The following is a 21864-nucleotide window of genomic DNA, read 5'->3' on the forward strand; positions in this document are numbered from 1 at the left end:
GAATGGGACAGGGACACAGGCAAGGCTCTGTGGCATTAGAGCTGGGAAGGGGGACATTGAGGAAGAAAATTTGAATCATTGCTTGCTGGAAGTTCACTCCAATAAACATTTAATAGTTTGCACCTTTGGTCTTCAGGTATTGTTGCTCTCTGTTCATGTGAGAATGACGAGGGAAGTAAGTAGGTGAAGGAATAAGCACTAACAGTCTTATAGAAATGTGTTTTATTAAGATTTGATCTCATTTGCGATCAAATTCTGTCTGCATTTAGCTTCTTCCATTACATGTAAATGGATACATGGACATTTGTCTTCACAAGTTATTTCATGTGATGCAAGCACATTTGGAAATTCTCCATACATATTTCAGGCTCATACTTAAGCTACTATATTTGATTTGAACGTCTGTTTCTTAAAGAGCTCCTTCAGCTGTTGTTCAGTTGTTGCTTCTTTCTGCTGCATCAGCTCTGCAGCGCCTTTAGTCACTCCCCAGTTATCTGGTTTTGACATTGAAGGACAGTATGGCCTGCCTGAAGCAGGCAACAGATTCTCCCAGTACTCTTTTCTTGCCCTAAAGAAAGAAAAATGTTTAATATTTTTAATGAATGAGGCTGAGGAAATGTTACAACAGTCTAAAATATTTTAACAACTAGATCAAAATGGTCAGTGGATTTAATTCATTTGCATAAGTTTTAGCTCAATGTGAGGTCTGGATACAGGAAGAAATTTATGAAGACTGGTGGTGTTAAAAGAAGTGTTTTCTATTCTTTTAAAGCAACATTTTAAGCCACTTACCAAATAGGTATTAGCATGGTAGTCTATATTAATTCTATATCTTAGAAGTTGCTATGAATAACTTTCATGTTAATCCAAACCAAAACATTACAATTCTTTCATTTTAAGGGGCCTCTAGTTATATGTTCCCAAAACCAATACAGATGCACTGAATTGTATTAACCAACAACAAATGGGGGGGGGAGTGGGCACAAATGTCAAGACCAATCCTCAAAGTAGTCTGAGAAGACCCATTGGGCAAACAAATTAAAGCGTAAGAAGTTAATTGTTTTAACATGCTAAGGCATTTGTGACATTTCACACCATATTCTTTATGAAAATATGCTTATAATATGACATAACTGAGATGTACTTTATGGAAGATGGGTCTTTTAAGATATAATTGGAAAGGTTATAATTTACTGAAATGACAGGTTTCAGAGTAGCAGCCATGTTAGTCTGTATCCGCAAAAAGAAAAGGAGTATTTGTGGCACCTTAGAAGCTAAACAAAGCTCATGAAAGCTTATGCTCAAATAAATTTGTTAGTCTAAGGTACTACAAGTACTCCTTTTCAATTTACTGAATGTGATTATCCAATGTGTATGCCTGTATTATTTCTGTATCTGAAGTTAGGAATATTGACTATGTATCTGTATTTCAACTGTGCTACTATGGGCGGGGGGGGGGGGGACGACGACGACTCCCACTGCTAACATTTCAGGTACAACAATTGAAAAGCCAGACAAGGGGGATAGTCCATCAGCAAGGACAATGGACTGTGAAAAGACTTGGCCTTCCTGCAGACACTCCATACTGCCACTGACTCATGGATGCTGTGATACTACTGAGTCAGGTGGTCTTCTCACCTGATAGTAAACAGTATCTGGGACTTCTTGTAAACTTTCCACTGGAAGGGAAAGGGGGTGGGTCACGTTTGGGAAACAAAGGATTCCCACCTTATGTAAATCCTATTTAAGGGTGGGAAGGAAGGCAAATGGGACTTCTCCTCCTCTCCATGGCCAGTCTGCCCAAGAAGAAAGACTGCTAAAGCCACCTGAAGGGAGCATATTTAATGTGCCATTTAAGCGAAGTACTATAGTTATTATACATACCTTGCTCTGACCCAGGGTTTGGTGTGCATGCTCAAGTTATTACCCCAGCTACCATGTTTCTCAGAAGCCGGTGGCAAAAATCCTCTTTCAGTGGCCAGTTCCTCAGCTATTGCTCTGATGTGATAAGGCTCAAATCCACAGCAGCCTCCAATGTATCGAATCCCTAAGTTATAGGCCTCTCTTGCATATTTTTGCACATCCCATCTCGTGAGAATTCTTGGCTCCAGAGCTACAATGATATGTGTCAGCTTTAACTGTAATACTTAGTTTTAGCAGATATTTAGTAAAATCGCTTTACATTTTCAGCTACAGTTAATTTCGCAAACGTGCAAAGTACAATGTCACAGGCATAATTGGGCTATTGCAGTAAAGATTTAAACACTGTTAATCAGTCTGGATGCTACTGATGAAATATTTCATTACATTTCAGCTTTTAGGTGTTGGAATGCTCCTCTGTTGCATACTTGCCAGAAGTTTCCTTGTTCCAGAGGGATAAAGCCTGCCAAATTCTAATCTGACAAAGCCCTAAATCGAGTGCCAGCTACTAGGTGGGTATTTAAGTGTAAATCAGGTCACACTTAAAATACAGGCTTCATTCATATTTAATTTCTTATTGATCTTTACTAAAAAATGCCAGTACCTCTTAAAATAGTATGAGTGTTTAACTCTACTCCGCTTCTATGTATGTGGAGTAATAGCATCTCAGTGCTTTAAGAAACCCATTGTTAATGCCTGCACTTCAGGAAAAAAAAAAAAAAAAAAAAAAATCACCCAACCACTTTGTGCCTGGGGAAACAGACTTCAATAATTTTAAACACCTGCAACTGGGTGAAACACACCAATAGCCCCTTGCACTTCTCACCTGCTTTTTGAGTGTGAGATAGGGAACAGCAGATGTGGCCAGCTGCTCTGTAACATACCAGGCTCAATAGACATTCAATTCCACCTACCACGTGGCAAATGGCCTCTATCCTACCCTTTGTTCCCTCTGCTGCTGCCTGGAGTCGAAGAGAAGACAGCTATGCTTCCCTTCTCCCCAAACCGTAAGTTACTTGCAGGGGATCAGAAGTGCTGCATTGAACCAATGTAGATCTAGCTACTGCCTCTTGGGGAGGTGGATTACCTATGCTGATGTGAGAACCCTACCCGTCGGTGTAAGTAGTGCCTACATTGAAGCATTAGTACACAAGATAAATTATGACTTGGTGGGATAAATCTCATGACTGGGATATTGGCATAGAGAGGCATAGCTTGTTCAGGAAGGACAGGCAGGATAAAAAGGGACGAGGTGTTGCATTATACATCAAGAATATATACACTTGTTCTGAGATCCAGGTGGAGGTGTGAGGCAGACCAGTTGAGAGACTCTGGGTAAATACAAAGGGGGTTAAAAAAAAAATAATAATAATAATAATTAGGGGTGATATCATGATAAGGGTCAGCCATAGGCCACCAAATCAGGAAGAGAAGGTGGATGAGGCATTTCTAGAGCAAACATCAAATATCCAAAAAACACAAGACGTTGTAGTAATGGGGGAGGCAGGGGAGAAACTAACTATCCAGGCATCTGTTGGGAAAGTAATACAGCAAAAAACACACAAAAATTTCCAATACATGATTGGAATGTACTGGGGACAACTTTTTGTTTCATGAAGTGGAGAAAGTAGCTGGGGCACAGCTATTTTTGACTTGATTCTGTCCAACAGGGAGGAATTGATAATGAATCTGAAGGTGGAGGCAAATTGGATGAAAATCATGAAAATGTTAGATTTAATGATTTTAAGAAAAAAGGAAGGAGTGAGAGCAGCAGAATAAGGACAATGAACAAAAAAAACAAAAAAACAAAAAAAAAGACTGTCAACTCAGAAGACAGGTAAGGCTCCATGGGAAGAATTCTAAGGGAAACAGGAGTTCAGGAGAGCTGGCAGTTTCTCAAGGAGACAATATTAAAACGGCACAACTGCAAACTATCGCTATACAAAGGGGGGGGAAAAAAACGACTAGTTAAAAGCCATTAAGGAGCTTTTTAATGGTCTGAAAAAAAATCAAGAAGGAATCCTACAAAAAGTGGAAACATGCATAAATTAGTAATGGGGAATACAAAAGAATAGCACAAGCATGTAGATACAAAATCAGAAAGACTGAGGCACAAAAGGAGTTACACCTAGCAAGTGACATAAAAGAATCTCTTCATATTACCTTTTAATACTTTAGGAGCAGGAGAGACAGGAAAGTGCAGGTCCCTTTACTTAGCAGTGAAGGAGAGCTAATAGCTGAGGACATCAAGAAGGCTGAAGTGTTTAATGTCTATTCTGCTTCAGCCTTCACTAAAAAGGTGACCAGGTACTCAACACAATTAGTATTAATAAAGAGGAAGGAACGCAAGCCAAGATAAGGAAAGAATAGATTAAAGTCTACTTAGGCGTGTTAGATATTCAAGTCAGAAGGGCCTAATGAAATTCATCCTAGGAACCTTTAGGAACTAGCTGAAGCAATCTAGAAACCATTAGTGATGGTCTTTGAGAATTCATGGAGGACAGGTGAGGTCCCAGAGGCCTGGAGAAGGGCCAACATAGTACCTATCTTTAAAAGGGGGAACAAAGAGAACCCCAGGGCATTATATATCTATCAGGTAGTCTAACTTCAATGCCTGGAAAGATACTGGAATAAATTATCAACCAACTTGTAATAACCTAGAAAATAAGAGGGTTAGGAAGAATAGCCAGCAAGATCTGGCATAATTTTTTTCTTGACACAACCTACCTAATTTCCTTCTTTGGCAAAGTTACTGGTCTAATGGATAGAGTTAAGCAGTGAATGTGATACCTTGATTTTGGTAAGGGTTTTGACATAAGAAAACTAGGGAAATGTGGTCTAGATGAGATTATTGTAAGGTGAGTGCACAACAAGTTGAAAAACTGTCCCCAAAGACTTGTTACGAATGGTTTGCTGTCAAACTGGGAGGATGTATCTAATGGGTTCCAATTGCGTTAGTCCTCCGTCTGATACTATTCAATATTTTTGATAAATTGAGTGAGTATGTTTATAAAATTTGCAGATGACACTAAGCTGGGAGGGGTTGCAAGCACTTTGGAGGACAGGATTAGAATTCAAGATGACCTTGATAAATTGGAGAGACTGGTCTTAATTCAAGAAGATGAAATGTAATAAAGATAAATGCAAAGTATTTCTCTTAGGAAGGAAAATATTAGATGTGCAGCTATAAATTGGGGAATAAGTGACTAGGTGGCAGTACTGTGAAAGAGGATCTGGGGGTTATAGTAGATCACAAATTGAATTTGAGTTAGTTTGATGCAGTGGCTAAAAAGGCTAATATTCTTGGGGGTATTAACAGAAATATTGTATGTAAGACACAGGAGGTAACTGTCCCGCTCTACTCAGTACTTGTGCGGCCTCAACTGGAGTAGTATGTCCAATTCTGGGCACCACAGATTAGGAAGGCTGTAGACAAATTGGAGAGAGTCCAGAGGAGAGCAGCAAAGTGAGAAAAGATTTTGAAAACCTTAAAAATGAAGATGGGCCGGGGGGGGGGGGGGGGGAGAGGAAAGAGACTTGATAGGTCAAATAAGTTAAGGGCTGTTATAAATAGAAAAAAAAAAGAAAAAAAAAAAGAGGACTCTGATCAATTGTTCTCCATGTCCACTAGAAGTAGGACAAAAAGTAGTGGGTTAGTCTGCAGCAAGGGAGATTTAGGTTAGACATTAGGAAAAACTTTAACTATAAAGGGCAGTTAAGCTCTAAAACAGGCTTCCAAAGGAGACTGAAATCTTCATCATTGGAGGTTAAGAACAGGTTGGACAAACGTCTGCCAGGGATGGTCTAGGATTACTTGGTCCTGCCTCAGTACAGGGCGCTGGATTTGAGGACTTTGAGATCCCTTCCAGCCCAACAGTTCTATAATTCTAAAATTCATTTTGGTTAATATCAACTGCTCTGACTTTCCTTAATTTGAAATTCTGCACAATAGTGTATGGATTGATGCCACTGCATGCACGGATACCACTGCAGCTTTTTCTTTACTAAACATCACTAATTTAAAAAAAAAAATTTTTTTAAATGGACTAGGTCTTACCAAAAGGAAATTCTGGAAGATCAATAAAGCCCTGCTTCCCACAGTCAGGGGTATGGAAAGCAAGAGGCTGAGACATCAGATGTGCTTTCAGTTTAGCAGCCTCCAAGCCCTCTTTCATGAGCTTCACAGTTCTCAGGCAAGTCTCTGGATCAAAATGGCAGTTCACTCCAATAATAGAAGCACCTGTGAAGAAGACAACTTTCCAGTTACATGGCTTTCCAGGAACTGGGCAATGATGTAATAGCAATTAAAATTCATAGCCAGAGTGCTTTGGAAGTAAAGCATTCAACCTCTACACTACCAGTACGACCACAAGCCAATCAGAGCAAAATCAAGTGGCAGGACAGGAGATAGAGAATCTCTTAAGATCCTGCATGGTGCCCCCCACAGTAGAAGTACACACACACCCCTTACTTTTCCAGGGAAAAAATTTTCACCGGACAAAAGACTTTTTATCTAGTCTTTTGTCCGGTGAAAATTTTTTCCCTGGAAACCCCCCCTCCCCAACCTCCCCTTTACACTAATTCTTATGGGGAAATTAGATTCGCTTAACATTGTAATTATGTGCCTGAAAAATGCAACTTTATGTTACTGTACTCCTAAAAAAATATTTTTTTTTTACGGATTATATGGAGGAGGAGGAAATTTCTTACCAGCCTTTACCAGTTGGACAGCACATTCTCCAGGTGGTACACCATGCAAGTCTCCCTCTGGACCAATGCACAAGGTAGCTGCGACTGGCTTCCCAGATTCTTTTAAGGTTTCAACAGCCCATGCAGCTTCTTCAACATGTTCAAAATACTGAAAGAAAGTAAATCTAATCTATTTTCTTATGCATGAGGACCCAGCCTAAGTGTTACACACTCCTTAATCTCTACCCCTCCCACCCAGGTAGATTTCAGGGCCTGAGTCTCCTCATTTACATTAGCGTAACTATTGACTCCAGTAGTTACTCCTGGCTTACACTGCTGTAAAGATTAATAGAATCAGACCCTCCGCCTCCGTTACTGGGATTTAGATCATGTTTGTACAATTTGTTCTGTGTAAATGGCTGCACAAAGCACCCCAGAGAAGGATGACCCTCCCCTTTCATTTCTGCCCAGACCAGAACAGAGATTTGGGGTTAGGGTCTCGGTTGCACTCTACACTACAATGTCTGCCAGTATTGTATTTGGAAAAATATATCTGCTACTATTTGCATAAGAGCACAGTAGCAAATTTTAAAGGAGGCATCAACATATATGTGAATTCCCAAAAAACTGACTAGACTTCAATTCTAAGGAAATTTGATCAGCTGGTAAATTGCATCAATTGAAGGCACTTTGTTTCTTTACAGTTGGATTTACCTCTGCAATTAAGAAGTCCACATTTTTTTTGGCAAAGACATCCAGCTGCTGTCGAAAAATTGCTTTAACCTCAGCTTCATCTCTGCCACTCAGGTATGATGGTGTCTGACTGACTCCTCCAGCTACCAAAGCATCTCCTTCTTTAGCCACTTCCTTTGCAATGTCACAAGCAGCTTCATTCACTGTCTGGCCCTAAAATATGAGAACAGACTACATCAGTACTGATTTACTACAGAAATGCCTGCATTTCAGAAGAAAAATGAGTCTTGGGAACCATAATTAGTTTCATGTTTATTTCTAAAACTAATTTAAAATTTTAGACTTTGTTTCATTAAAACATTTTAAAGTACCAACTAATGCAGGGCCATCCTTACCCATACACGAAGTACGCAGTGGCATAGGGCACCAGGAAATTTGGGGCACCTACGCAGCTGCATGCTGCTCCAGCCCCTGCTCCTCCCCCAGGCCCCTGAGCTCCGCAGAAGGGCCAGGGCTGCAGTCACCCATGGTGGGAAGTGCAGAGACCTGGCCGCAGCCGCACCGCAGGTGAGTGCTTGGGGGTGGTTCCCCCCTTCCGCCCAAGCCAGCCCCCCCACAAAGGCCTGGGGCCCCCCCACAGAGGAGCTGCTTAGGGCCCTAGAATAAAGAGTACCAAGTCTATCTGGTTTCTCACACCTCACAATGGATCATTAAGAAGTCTGTTGGTTAACCTGTTGTACTGAGTACCTGACTGGTTACTCACCAGTCATCACAGTAGGGATATTTAAAGGTTGGTTGGGCTTTTTGGTAAGTTAACTATATATAAAAAGACAACATATTTCCAATAGATTTTCATCATACTAAGATGTTTTGGAGCCCTCATAGTCAAGCCATAATTAAACGTAGTTAGTATGCAGACAACACCTCCATCAAGATATTTTATATAGCCACATATAAAAGAACCTCCTATGAATTTTCTGCTTCTAAAATAATGCTTATTATAAGCAACTGTTTTAAACAGATTCTTTTTTACAGTTCAAAAGACCACCTATAGAGCCTAATATGGATATGTTTATATATATTTTTATAAATTGAGAAGTGTTGCTTGTCTGTGGTTGGTATATTATAATTTGGAAACTCAAATTACTAAGCTGGATCTTGTACATACATCTGTGAGAATCAAAATAAATTTTAACTAGTGTAGCATTAATTATCCCATTGTAAAAAATAATAAATCAACAAATTTAAATATAAGGTGTGGCAGAGCTCTGACCTTGTCCCTGTGGGTCCTGCGCTTCCAGGTGGTTTATGCTAGCCTCAGAGGCTCACTGTGACCCTCTAGGTAGCCCATCTCTCTCTGGGGCCAGGTACAGTCTACTGAGCCCTTTTCATCATAAGCCAGCAAGGAGGTTGGTGAGATAACTTGCACAGTCTGTTGTCCCTATGGGCTTATTCCAGAACAGTTTAGCCTCCTGTCCTAACAGGGGCCTGTCTTCCCCTCCCAGGAGGCATTTCTGTAGTAGCAGGTTGAGAGGAACCTGGGCCCACCCTCTACTCCGGGTTCCGGCTCAGGGACCCGAATAGCAACAGCTGTTGGGAGCGGATCTTCCACTGCCAGAGTTGCTACATTTCCCTAGGCCACTTCCCCACAGCTCTCCTGTTTCCCTCTCAATGCCTTCTTCACCTTTACCTTAGGGCTCCTGTTCCAATGGCTTGAGGATGTCTTCTTTACCCAGCCCTTCAACCACGCTTCTGCTCCCTGGCTCTCCTCAGCCAGACTGGAGTGAGCCCTTTTATAGTATCAGAGGGGGCCTTACAGTCAGATGTTCACATTAGTTTAACAGCCTCACCTGACTCTTTGCAGGCTAATTGGAGTCATGTGTCCACCCTAGCCTGGAGCAGCCCCTGCTCCTGTCAGTCAGGGAACAGAAAACTGCTTATCCAGTGGCCATTGTATCTCCCTTCAACTACTCTGCTGTACCCAACTGGCCTGGGTCGATCACAATAGGTGTATAAAAGAAAACAGATATCAGTACTTATGATTGATTAATCAATGTAGACTGAAAGCCAAGTACCCCATACACCCAAGTTAGTAGTGCAAAGAGAATTTGTGAAAACAGATTAAACTGGGCAGAAAAACAACAATTTGTTTAAAAAGTCATGATCTGGGATTGATTGAACAAACAGCAAGGTTCTCCTTATAGGTATGGAAGCATGTCCAACCAACAGAAACAGGGATTTAAGTTAAAAAAAAAAAATAGACTAAAGCATTCATCCTCTTTATGCAAACTCAATCACTTCAATCTGAATGACTTAATAAAAACATAGGAAAATATGGGTCCAATGTTAATGGGGACAGAAGAATTTAAGAAAAAATGTTTATAGCAATGTTAGAAAAAGTCATTTGAAGGCATTCTGATCATAGAGTAATGTATAGCCACTCTGTTTTGAGAGGGAGTACTTGTGGCACCTTAGAGACTAACCAAATTTGAGCATAAGCTGCTACTCTGAAATCTGTTTTGAGACACTCCCACATTGGGATCTTCTTGTCAAAACAATGCACAGTGCCACAACATGAGTAATGACTCAGGGCTCAATGCTCCCCCCCTTTTGGGATATAAGCAACTCTTTTACATCCCACTGGAAATTATTTGTATCTTCTGGGTAGAATCAGGCTCAGCATATTTATCATTAACTGGATGGAAGTATGAAGTCAGGCTGAATGTAAGTTATGACAGTCTAAGTGGGCAAGACCTGATGATGTGGTATAAGAGCAGAACTAAGTATCTCATTCTGATACATGCAGAGGCTTTAGGATAACCTTGATTTGTTAATTAGGCCCCAAATGCTGCCCCAGCACTTAACCTGTTGTTAACGTATTGTTCCTTGACTTTAGCAAAGCTTTTGACATGGTCTCCCACAGTATTCTTGCCAGCAAGTTAAAGAAGTATGGGCTGGATGAATGGACTATAAAGTGGATAGAAAGTTGGCTAGATTGTCAGGCTCAACAGGTAGTAATCAATGGCTCCATGTCTAGTTGGCAGCCGGTATCAAGCGGAGTGCCCCAAGGGTCAGTCCTTGGGCCGGTTTTGTTCAATATCTTCATAAATGATCTGGAGGATGGTGTGGATTGCACCCTCAGCAAGTTTGCAGAGGACACTAAACTGGGAGGAGAGGTAGATACGCTGGAGGGTAGGGATAGGATACAGAGGGACCTAGACAAATTCGAGGATTGGGCCAAAAGAAATCTGATGAGGTTCAACAAGTGCAAAGTCCTGCACTTAGGACAGAAGAATCCCACGCACCGCTACAGACTAGGGACCAAATGGCTCGGCAGCAGTTCTGCAGAAAAGGACCTAGGGGTTACAGTGGACGAGAAGCTGCATATGAGTCAACAGTGTGCCCTTGTTGCCAAGAAGGCCATTTTGGGATGTATAAGTAGGGGCATTGCCAGCAGATCGAGGGACGTGATTGTTCCCCTCTATTCGACATTGGTGAGGCCTCATCTGGAGTACTGTCTCCAGTTTTGGGCCCCACACTACAAGAAGGATGTGGAAAAATTGGAAAACGTCCAGCGGAGGGCAACAAAAATGATTAGGAGACTGGAACACATGACTTATGAGGAGAGGCTGAGGGAACTGGATTGTTTAGTCTGCAGAAGAGAAGAATGAGGAAGGATTTGATAGCTGCTTTCAACTACCTGAAAGGGGGTTCCAAAGAGGATGGATCTAGACTGTTCTCAATGGTAGCAGATGACAGAACAAGGAGTAATGGTCTCAAGTTGCAGTGGGGGAGGTTTAGGTTGGATATTAGGAAAAACTTTTTCACTTGGAGGGTGGTGAAACACTGGAATGTGTTACCTAGGCAGGTGGTGGAATCTCCTTCCTTAGATATTTTTAAGGTCAGGCTTGACCAAGCCCTGGCTGGGATGATTTAGTTGGGGATTGGTCCTGCTTTGAGCAGGGTGTTGGACTAGATGACCTCCTGAGGTCCCTTCCAACCCTGATATTCTATGATTCTAACCTGAGTAATTTCTCAGAGCATGGAGATCTCCACAGGGATGAGGGGAGGAATTTGTTCCCCTCATAGAATCCTTTCCACGTACCAAAGGCTTGAGCAGGCAATGTGACCCCCTTCACAGGGAGAAGAATGAGAGGAACCACACAGTGGCAAACTCTCCATTCCCAAAAGACTTGCTATACAGGGCTCTTGCAGAGCCCTGAGCTAGAGTCCACACCCACTCCTATACCCAGGGGGCTCACAATATCTTTCTCCTCCCTTGTGCAGCACAATCACAGTAGTTCTGCTGTTAGGGCCCCTCTTCACCTAAAGAGGGGGTTAGATTTACGACCAAAATCAATATTTTGGATCTACTGGTTATTGCTGTGTTGTAGAGGATATGCTCTTAGCACACATTCATTTGTTATCCACATATTTTCTCTGGGATTCGTCATAATTTCTAGGATTGGGTCCTTTCTCCAGATGCTGAAGGATTCCCTGTTACCACTTATCTTGCTGTTTGTGGATTCAGTCCTTAATGTACCCCATGTAAGATAATTCCAGATAAACTAAGTTCTTTAAGTTGAATAAAAATATGACTCAGTATTCTTTCCCCCTCTTCTCACTACTACCCATGTTTTGATTTTTTTCCCTTTGCCATTGTAAGCCGAAGGTCCTTCCTACCACTTCAGACTATGAAATCACAAGCCACCCCCCCCCATTTGATTTGAATTTTTATTTCCATGCCCTTGAATATCACTAAATTAACTCTGACAAGCTGTAAAAAGAAACCTGTGTTCAAATCAGAGAAGAGTATCCATTTTCCATAGATCACCATTAAAACCAGTGTTTTACTCACAGATATTTTCTCAGCTACATAGTTGCCCCTATTCTCTAATTTATCTTCACTGGCATAAAAGGTGAATGTCTGTAAAACATTTGATCCAGCTCTGAGGAATTCCCGATGAAGTTGACGAACTGCAAGATATTAAAAAAGGCAAAATAAAGTTTGATATGGTTGCCACCACTTTAGCACCTGCTTGCACAGTTACATGTTTATTGGTTAGGTTATGTTAACTTAGGAAAGGTTCTGAATTAATGGTATTGTAAAAAGACATCTACTTAGTTTTGGAGCAAGTACAGCATCTGCAGCAAACACTGCCACCTTCTCTGTTGATTTACCTCTAAACCTGGAGGGACAATTTATAGGGGAAAGCAGATAATTCAGTCTCCTTAGCCAGTCAAACAGCCTCTGCTGAGACGGTCAGTGATCTGTCTAGTCAACCATTGAGGATCTTTTACCCTACAGTTACCCTGCCAGTAAGCTCACTCACTGAATCTTTGGCACCTTGCCTATCTTTTGCTGTACTGCAGACCTCCCAATCTGTAGCCCCTAAATTGACATTTCTGCATGTACCCCAGCACTTGACAGCACTGCAGTCAGCCATTTTGTATGTTCAACCACTGGCAGCTGAAACCCAAACATCACATAACTAGAAATAGTTTTAGGGCCCTGAGAGGCAAAGCCATGCAGCTGCACGTTTGCAGTTTTGCCATCAGAATGGGAGTTTGGGACAGGAAGTTAAGGTTCCCTGAAAACAGAAGGAATATTTGGACAGCTAACCTCAGTTTTAGGCACTTCTGACATGTAAGTTTTATTGTTTTTCTAATTAGAAATGCTTTTCTGATAAGGAGAATAATGAATTGTTATTGGCTGTTTCTAGGGAAATTGTTAGCCTACCAGGGACTATTTTGAGATATAGTCTTTGTCTGGAGAAAATTTATAAAAAGTTTAATTAGAAAGTGTGCTTTGGAGCAGTCTGAGGAAGTTTTCTTTGGGCAAGGATCTGATAACTAAGTTCTCCAGCAGCTAAACAGAAGGAGGGGCCCCCCAGAAGCCTAGCTGTTGATTCCTCAAGGCCATCTTAACTTTTGTAAATATAAAGTTTAAAGATGCTCTGAACCTACTGTGACAATATTTGTGTGTGCTTAAGATCTAATAAAAAAAAAAGTACTTTTAGGTAAAAGCACTCTGGTTTGTATCATATCAGACAGAGGAACTGTGTCCCCATTGATTTATTCCTGACACCACCTGGAGAGAAACAGTTACGTTACCGTTGCTTTGGGTTCTGAAAATTCTGGGTAACAAAGTGTCACTTAGCAGGATTGCTGTAAGGTAGTAAAGTGAATGGGAAAGGAAAGCAGATGTCAGCAAAAGGAAGAGGAAGTACGGAAAGAGATCAGACTAAGGGCATGTCTACACTTCTGGCTAAATCAGCACTGCTGTGATTGATGCAGTGGTGTCAATTTAGTAGGTCTGGTGAAGACACACCAAGTTGATGGCAGAGTGCTCTCCCATCGACTTATGTACTCCACCTCCTTGAGAAACATAAGATAAGTTGGCGGGAGAGTGTCTCCCATCAACACAGTGTTGTGTAGACACCACTGTAAGTCGACCTAAGTAATGTAACTTAGATTGACTTACAGCTTTAGTGTAGACCAGCCCTTAGATCGGTGTGAGAAAGGGAACACAGCAACTGCCCAGGAAATTAGTCAATACTGAAGATAAGAGAACTGCTCTAGCCTGTGAAAAACAAAATAGTAGTTGTAGCACTGTGGCCACTTATTGCTGCCTGAGTGCCCCTTTTCCCTCTTTCACAGGGCTCCTTAAACTCCACACAGGCTAAAGAAAAATTAGAATATTCTCCACCTGTGGTCCACTTTACTCAGTCCCCAGGCACATACGGGCACTCCAGGTCCCAAGCCCAGTTTAGTGTCTCTTTCCTTAGTTGGGGGCTTCCTAGCCCTCTTTCCCAGAGCTGGGTCCAAGTTCAATGTCTCTGTAGGTACCAGTCTTGCTCCCTACAGATGCGTCTTCAAGCCAACTATAGCTTCTCTGGTTTTTGTTTCCTGAGCATTTCTCAGCTTACCAACAGGCTTCCTGCATGAAACAGCCTCTACCACTCTTTCTCTACAGCTCCCTGCTGGCTTTTATATCAGAATCACCTGATTCCTCTCAGGTGGGGCTCATCTTGTAATCAGGGCTGGCTTAGCCCCAAACTCTCCATCACACAGGCAAGCCAGCCTGTCACAGGAATAACTACCAATTTTGGAAATTAAAAAGCACAAAAGCAATATTTTATGTGAAAATGTTAGTGTACTGCCAAGCACCATCCTCTTACAGTCAGCAATTGCTATTCCCCCTTTTCTATCCAAACTTAGTATTATTTATTATTTGTACAGTGGTAGCACTCCTGCCCTCAGGAGAGTAGAGTATCTATGTACATGGTCAAGTTTGATTCCACTCAGTAGAGGACAGTGCTGAGCACAAAAACCAGACCACTCTTATTAAAAACAAAATCCTGCACTCATACTCTGGAATAACCCAGGAGGCTGCTCTAACAGAACACCGCTTATACCAGCTATTACACAAGAACCAGTCAGGAACATAGCTTGTTGCTCAGCTTCAGAGTTCTAAAAGTTCTTCAAATCCTGCATCAACTAGCAGTATCAAGTTTCAATCTCACATCCTTTGAACAGAGGCAGTCAAAAACTCTGGTGTGAGCAGCATTTATTTTTAATTATAATTTTAAAAATAGGTCATTCATTCTTTCCAAACAAAGGGCTACTTCAGAAAACTTCTATGATCCACTAGTTTGTTTTTCTATCAGACGCTTTCCATAAAGGGTCATTGATACAGCTAGTCAGAAAATTGAAAATGCTTTTTACAATTTTCACAATTTTTGTCTAATTTTAAACAATTTCTGGCTAGCTCTCCTTATGGATCCTGTTTCTGCTGTGTGACACTACAGCACACCCTCTTCTAGTGCAGTAATACCCATCATTGTAGTATAGTATGCTGGTGCCTGTGTTACAGGGTAAAATTAGTGCTGTTCCCCTGTGAGCCAGCGGAAATCGTACCCTACTCTAAAACAGTCAAAACATGTTCAAGACTCACCACCTTCTGAGGGGTTTGTGTGTGTCAGCGTGCGCACATATGTGTTAACTTTATTAAAAAAAAAAAATAGTATCACAAGAATACAGCCAACCATTCTCTGGCCTTAGAAACTTTAGTTGCAGCTATCTTAGTACAGCTGAGCATTTTGGGATGTATAAGTAGGGCCACTGCGAGCAGATCGAGGGACGTGATCATTCCCTTCTATTCGACATTGGTGAGGCCTCAGCTGGAGTACTGTGTCCAGTTTTGGGCTCCACACTACAAGAAGGATGTGGAAAAATTGGAGAGAGTCCAGCGGAGGCCAACAAAAATGATTAGGGGACTGGAACACATGACTTATGAGGAGGGGCTGAGGGAACTGGGATTGTTTAGTCTACAGAAGAGAAGAATGAGGGGGGATTTGATAGCTGCTTTCAGCTACCTGAAAGAGGGTTCCAAAGAGGATGGATCTAGACTATTCTCAGTGCTAGCAGATGACAGGACAAGGAGTAATGGTCTCAAGTTGCAGTGGGGGAGATTTAGGTTGGATATTAGGAAAAACTTTTTCACTAGGAGGGTGGTGAAACACTGGAATGCGTTACCTAGGGAGGTGGTGGAATCTCCTTCCTTAGAAGTTTTTAAGGTCAGGCTTGACAAAGCCGTGGCTGGGATGATTTAACTGGGGATCGGTCCTGCTTTGAGCAGGGGGTTGGACTAGATGACCTCCTGAGGTCCCTTCCAACCCTGATATTCTAGGATTCTATGAGCTCCAGAACCTAGATTGTGCTAACCACAGGAGCCTTTCCCATGTCTTTTGTATCCTCCATGGGTCAATGGACTGTCAGCAAGGCTGAAATAGCATCTTCCTGAAGGGTTCCAACTTCTGCTAAGAGTCTGGGTCAATAAGAGAGACCACACATTCTCTTAGAGCTCCTTAATAATGCTTGACTTGTTTTATCTACCTCTCCCCACAGGCTTCGAGTGCTCTTTGCTTATGATTGTGGCATCCCCAGCAGACTACAGTTCACAAAAAAAAAAAAAAAAAAAAATCAAGGAATCGGTGATGCAGGTGAACTAAAAAAAAAAAATTCATAAACATGCAAATTAGATGACTATCCCAAACAACCAGGATCCAAGCAGGATCTTAAATTTGTCAATATTTAGAGAGGAAGGATGGCCTTATGGTTTAGACACTGGCCTGAAACCTCACAATAACTGGGTTTAATTAATCAATTTTAAGGCCAGAAAGGACCATCACGATCATTTAGTCTGACCTCCTGCATAACAAAGGCCAACAAATTTCACCCAATAATTCCCAGCTGGGCTACAGACTTCCTAGGTGACTTCTGGCATGTCACAATCTCGCTGTACATTTTTAAATCTTTTTGTAAAAGTGGGATGTTACTTCCTTTGCCTGTCTTGTCTATTTAGATTGTAAATTCTTTAAAGGCAGTGATTGTTTCTTCCTCGGTGTACAGTGACTAGCACAATAGACCCCATCGTGGTTGAGGCCTCTAGCAACTACAGGAATTTTGACAATAATTTAAAAGTTCTTTGCAGTCATAGTTGAGATGTATTAGCTAAAGATGTGCTGTATTTTTAAAGTGTGTCATTATAGAACTCATTCAAATAATTTTTCATTTCAACCCACCAGGTGGACAAAATCTGACCTCACACATGTGACCAAGCAATAGTATTCGAGATCTTGCAAGGGTTTCAGTACCATGATAGCATTTTAAGTTGTTTACACATCTCATTTAGGTATTTAGGGCTCATTTCTGAACTCTCTAATCTCTGCTCAGGTAACATTTCTCGCCCCTACAAAAAATAAAATAAAACCTTGTCCTCCCTATCTCCTCCCTCCCATGTTCTCCTTTTCTTAGTCCTCATCTTCTCCTTTTCTTCCTAGGCTCCCACTTTCTTCCTCAGTTCTTTTTTCTTTCCTCCCCACTGTCCAGGGCCTCCATCTTTTATGTGCTTTCCTTACAAGGTAGGAGGGATTTGATATCTCTGTAGCAGTTCTCATACCAACTGGCCCAGCCAGCTGCTTCCTCCATTTTCCACACCTACTTTCTGTGTAACATGACCATGTAGGGTGGAGGAGCAAAAGTCAACAGTGCAGAGGAGGCACCACACTGCACAGAAGAGGAAATGTTCACACTTCATATCAAGAAAATATATTTATAGATAGCATATAAAGTGTTAATAAATGTTATAAGCATCTTATAGACATGAGAAATAGGTTATCAGCACATTAGTAGCAAGTGTCAGATTGTTTTAAGCCCTGGTTAAAAGACATTGTGAGAAGGCTTCCATACAAAGGAAGACTCAAAGAAGACTGGAAGGATTAGAGTGAGGAAATAGGTCTATAAAATAACTAATGTTATAAAGAAGGCTATTCTGGCACTCCTATTTCCTGTATTCAATTTAAGGACACCACATTTTAAATGTCTCAAAGGAAATACTTTTCTACCCATTGTAAACTGGCTTGTGGAACATGCTGCCACAGGATGTTATAAGGACTATTAAGTTTTTAAGAAAAGATTGTGTACATAAATAGCATCTACATTACACTTGTTATGCTATAATTTTCAATCCTCATGCTTTGAGGCAGAAGACTGACCTGCTTCTGGGTGTTCTACTGTAGCTTCTGGGGTCCAAGGTCCAGCTTTTACATAACCTCTCTTTTCAAGAGCTATCACAAATCCTCCATCTCCAATCACAATTTCTCCAGCATCTAGACGTTCTAGAATACCCTGAATAATAAAGGAGGAAAGGTTGATGGACTGTAGTTTTGTAGGCTACACACTTTTCAAGATAGGAACTTGGTCATTCTTTGTTTTTTGGGAACAGCCAAGCATAATTTGGGGGCTACTGCAAACAGCAGCAGCGTCATATTATTCTGTTTCTTTAAAGCATCTTTCAGGCTTAAACAATGGCAGAAAGTCAGTTGTCAAAAAAAGTAGGATTTTATTATAATAAGCATACATATAGTACTTAGGCTCCAGACTATTATCACAATTTTATTAAAAACTGAAAAATGCACTGTTCCCAAAAATCACAAGTGAAGGGCCCTGTCATGCTCCTGTGAAAGTAAATGGTTAAAATCCCACCCATTATAGGCCCTAAGTGCTCCCAAAAGATTTGTTAACTTTTGGAAGAGAAACACTAGTGCATCAGACTTTTTTAGTAACTCATTTACTCTTCAGCTGAGATAAAAGGTCACCTAGGAAATGCTACAACACAAGTCGCTTGTGATACAAAATGATACAATGAAGGTATCGTGCCACAGTTAAAAAAGCATGCATGCAAGTAACATTTTACTGACACACATCTGGCATCTTAAAATGTAATCTTATTTTAGCTTTCTGTGCAAGCTGTTTTCACTTGGTTGGATTTGTTCACACACATTTGTAAAAATCAAAGAGAATCTTGCCCATTTTGCATAGCCCAGAAGTTTAAAAAAAGATGCCAGGTTACAAAAAAATTCAGCTTTTGCATGTTTTGCCCTGCCTCTTGAATTGTAAGCTAGTGCAAAGAAAATGTGTATAGTTTTCTTTTTATAATATGAACAATATTGGAGCAAGATAATGTTGTATTGGTTGTATCTGAAAATATTAGATGTCTCATATTCCTCTCATTGGTTTATGTACCCAAAGACTTCTAATAAGTGTACCACAATTGCACAATATCCCTACATATTAGATTCTGCCTTTGATCTCATATTTGTTTGTATTTTATTGAAAAAAAAAAATCAGGTGTCCCCAGACATTTTCACAGTGACTACACAGTCATGGGCGTGTTAAGACTAGCCACATTACCCTCCATATCTACCCTTTCCAGATGGCATAATACAGTTTGTTGTTTTATGCAGTAGTATCTGAGCTCAGGAGGAAAATGAAAGCTTTGTGCAAGTACAGGTGTGTGTGGCTTGAAAGCCCTTGGTAGAAGACTTTTTCCACTTTTTAGTCTCCATCCTTCGATAGATTTTCTCTTTGAGAGGTGTAAAGTAAAACCTCTGTAATTAGCACTTCACTAATCCACACACCTCATAAACTGAGTGTACAAAGAAGAGGACCAATTATTTCTCAGCACAGCTTTGACAGAGATCTGAGTAAGCTCTCACATTAACTTTGTTCTACAAATTATACTGTAAGAACATTGATTTACATACTATTAGCATAAATATTTCAGACTAAAATGACATTTTCCAAATAAATGAACAAAGTAAATTGAATAATCCAGCGTCCCTGCTATTAAAAAAAAAAAAAAAAAAAGATTTGCTTTTGCACTGTGAGCCCGATACTGCTCCAGCTAAAATCAGCAATGGAAGTTTTGACATTGATTTCAATGTGAGCAGGAACATGCCTCAACTTGCAAAATTCAGCAACTCAGAAGGTGTTTCCCAGTCATTAATGTGCATTAGTGAATTTCTGTTGTAACTATGAAAGTTCAGAGCCTTTGTTAAGATTATTGTTTGCAAATGAATAACTGAGTGCCTAGAATGGGCCTGGCCAAGCAAAGAGTAAATCTGCCATGTAGAACAGGGGTGGGCAAACTTTTTGGACTGAAGGCCACACCTCGGTATGGAAATTGTATAAAGGGCCAGCTGAGGCAGGGGATTGGGGAGCATGGGGGCACACAGGGGGGAATGAGGGCTCCAGCTGGGGGTGCAGACTTTAGGTGGGGCTAGGGATGAGGGGTTTGGGGTGCAGGAGGGTGCTCTGGGCTGGGATGGAGGGGGCTCTTGGCTGGGGAAGGGGTGCACAAGGGCAGGGCTCCGACTGGGAGTGCAGATTCTGGGGTAGGGCTGGGGATGAGGGGTTTGGCGTGCAGGAGGGTGCACTGGGCTGGGATGAAAGATTTGGAGGGCAATCAGGGCTGGGGCACGGGGGGGGGAGGTGGCTCAGGGGTGCAGGATCCAGGCAGAACTTACCTGAAGCAGCTCCTGGAAACAGTGGCCTCTTCCCACTCTGGAGGCAGGGCCATGCTGCTCTGCCCTACCCACAGGCACCACCCCTGCAGGTCCCACTGGCCATGGTTCCCGGCCAATGGGAGCTGCAGAGCTGGTGCTTGAGGCGGGGGCAGCATGCGGAACCCCCTGGCTGCTCCTGCTTCCGGGAGCCATGCGGAGCTGCTGCACTTGCGGAGTGGAGCAAGGCAAGCCCCTGACCCCGCTCCAATTCCGCTTCCCAGCGGGAGCTCAAGGGCCGGATTAAAAGGTCTGATGGGCAGGATGCGGCCCATTTTTTGCCCACCCCTGATGTAGAAGATCATAATCTGGGTCTCTGTTTCCATGGTCTGCCAAGGAAGCTTTCACCAGGGGAGTTCACTTCAAAAGTTTAATGAAGAAGCAGCGGGCTGAAACTTTAAAGGGGAGGAAACAGTGAATGTACGTATCACCTCATGCATTAATTACGAGCTACTACAAACTACCATGTACATGTTAATATGAAATATGGACACTTTGTTTTAATGTGAAAAGTTAAATCAAATCATACTCTTTAATGTGAACTTGTAAGCCATTATTCTGTTAAAAATGAATTCAAGGCAGTTTTTCCTGAGGCCAATTGCAGAGGTCCAAACCCCAGTCCCCCAAAACCCACATTTTTATTTAAAAAAATTTTTTTCCCCAATCTCTGTGTGGGGCTTTCACCCAGCAAAATCATCATGGAAAACTAAGGCTTTTTAAATTTCCTATCCATGCTACTGTGAGTGGGGGGTCTGCAGACATTGCTAAGATTTCCAAAGGGGTGCAACCCACGTTTGAAATTTTTTAGAGGTCTCCAAATGAAAAAAAGTTGAAGAACACGGTCCTCGGAAAGAGAAGGCCTGCAAATTTTGTTACTAAAGGTGACAATGCCTGTTGAACCCGCCAACTATAGAAACTGCTTCTCAGCCTCAAGTTCTGGGGCTCTCCTCCCATACCCCGGGAGGAAAGGGTCTGTGCCTGGAAGGAGGTGGCGGTGTCAGAGCGGTGACTCGTGCTGCTGTCCTCAGAGCAGGATTTAGCCCCACTCAGTTGCATGACGGTTCTATTTCCCACCCCCTCCCTCAGCCATGCACTAGCAGCAGCCCCGAGTGGGAGCAGGGGATGGTGCCCGCCCATGGTAGATCAGCGAAGCGATCTTGTTCGTTCTAACACTGCTGCCTCTCCAGACTTTGCAAGTGAGGGGGCTCAAACCCTTAGCGGCAGCGTGAGCTTTGGCGGCCTCTTCTCCTTGGGGCATATCACGGGACAGCTGGAGGTGCCATACGCTGCTACCCCCAAGGGAGCTGCCGGGCCGACCGCTCCAGTCCCCCCAGCGCCTACAGGGCGCCTGCACGTGGCACAGACTGGGGACTTCCTGCGCTTGCAGCGGCTCCTAGGCCGGCGCGAGTCCCGGGGCCTTTACCTTGTTCTTGGCGTGCTGGGGGCTCTTTCCGCCAGGCGGCGCCTGCATCTTTCCGGGGCGTTAGGAGCGCTGCCTTTGCACCCAGCTCCTGACTGCCGGCGGCGCTGCGAGACTCTCAGGGCGCCTCGTCCCGCCCGCCCCTTTATAGCCCCGGCAGAGAGGCGGAATGGGGGGTGGGTCCTGGGTGGCCGGGGCTGCGCCCAACACCCATTGCGGAATAGGCAACACCCT

The 21864-nt window shown here is 42.4% G+C and overlaps 2 protein-coding genes across 2 annotated transcripts in view; one reads left to right on the plus strand and one right to left on the minus strand.

The window, feature by feature from the left end:
* Positions 1-207: 207 nt before the first annotated feature.
* Positions 208-21864, minus strand: LOC140911333 (betaine--homocysteine S-methyltransferase 1). The gene is made up of 8 exons (XM_073344145.1): positions 21634-21864; positions 17862-17994; positions 12161-12279; positions 7324-7515; positions 6631-6778; positions 5978-6160; positions 1885-2113; positions 208-568 (listed from the first exon to the last, which is right to left on the minus strand). Exons 1-8 carry the CDS (start codon positions 21679-21681, stop codon positions 376-378), a joined length of 1245 nt encoding a protein of 414 aa, XP_073200246.1. The 5' UTR covers positions 21682-21864; the 3' UTR covers positions 208-375.
* Positions 20529-21864, plus strand: part of DMGDH (dimethylglycine dehydrogenase) — a 75587-nt gene continuing 74251 nt past the window's right edge. The window contains exon 1 of the mRNA XM_073344137.1: positions 20529-20630. Within this exon, the coding sequence (XP_073200238.1) occupies positions 20629-20630 (2 nt within the window). The 5' untranslated portion in view covers positions 20529-20628. The remainder of the gene's footprint in view (positions 20631-21864) is intronic.

The sequence above is a fragment of the Lepidochelys kempii genome, chromosome 5 (assembly GCF_965140265.1).
Source record: "Lepidochelys kempii isolate rLepKem1 chromosome 5, rLepKem1.hap2, whole genome shotgun sequence".
In the NCBI taxonomy this organism is placed as follows: Eukaryota; Metazoa; Chordata; order Testudines; family Cheloniidae; genus Lepidochelys; species Lepidochelys kempii.

Excerpts from the sequence above, each read along its gene's own strand:
- LOC140911333 (XM_073344145.1), bottom strand. The coding sequence starts at position 21,681 with ATGCAGGCGCCGCCTGGCGGAAAGAGCCCCCAGCACGCCAAGAACAAG. Across the intron at positions 6,779-7,323 it reads TGGACTTCTTAATTGCAGAG|TATTTTGAACATGTTGAAGA; the intron begins GTAAATCCAACT and ends ACTTTCTTTCAG. Across the intron at positions 2,114-5,977 it reads TCTTCCAGAATTTCCTTTTG|CTCTGGAGCCAAGAATTCTC; the intron begins GTAAGACCTAGT and ends ATATCATTGTAG.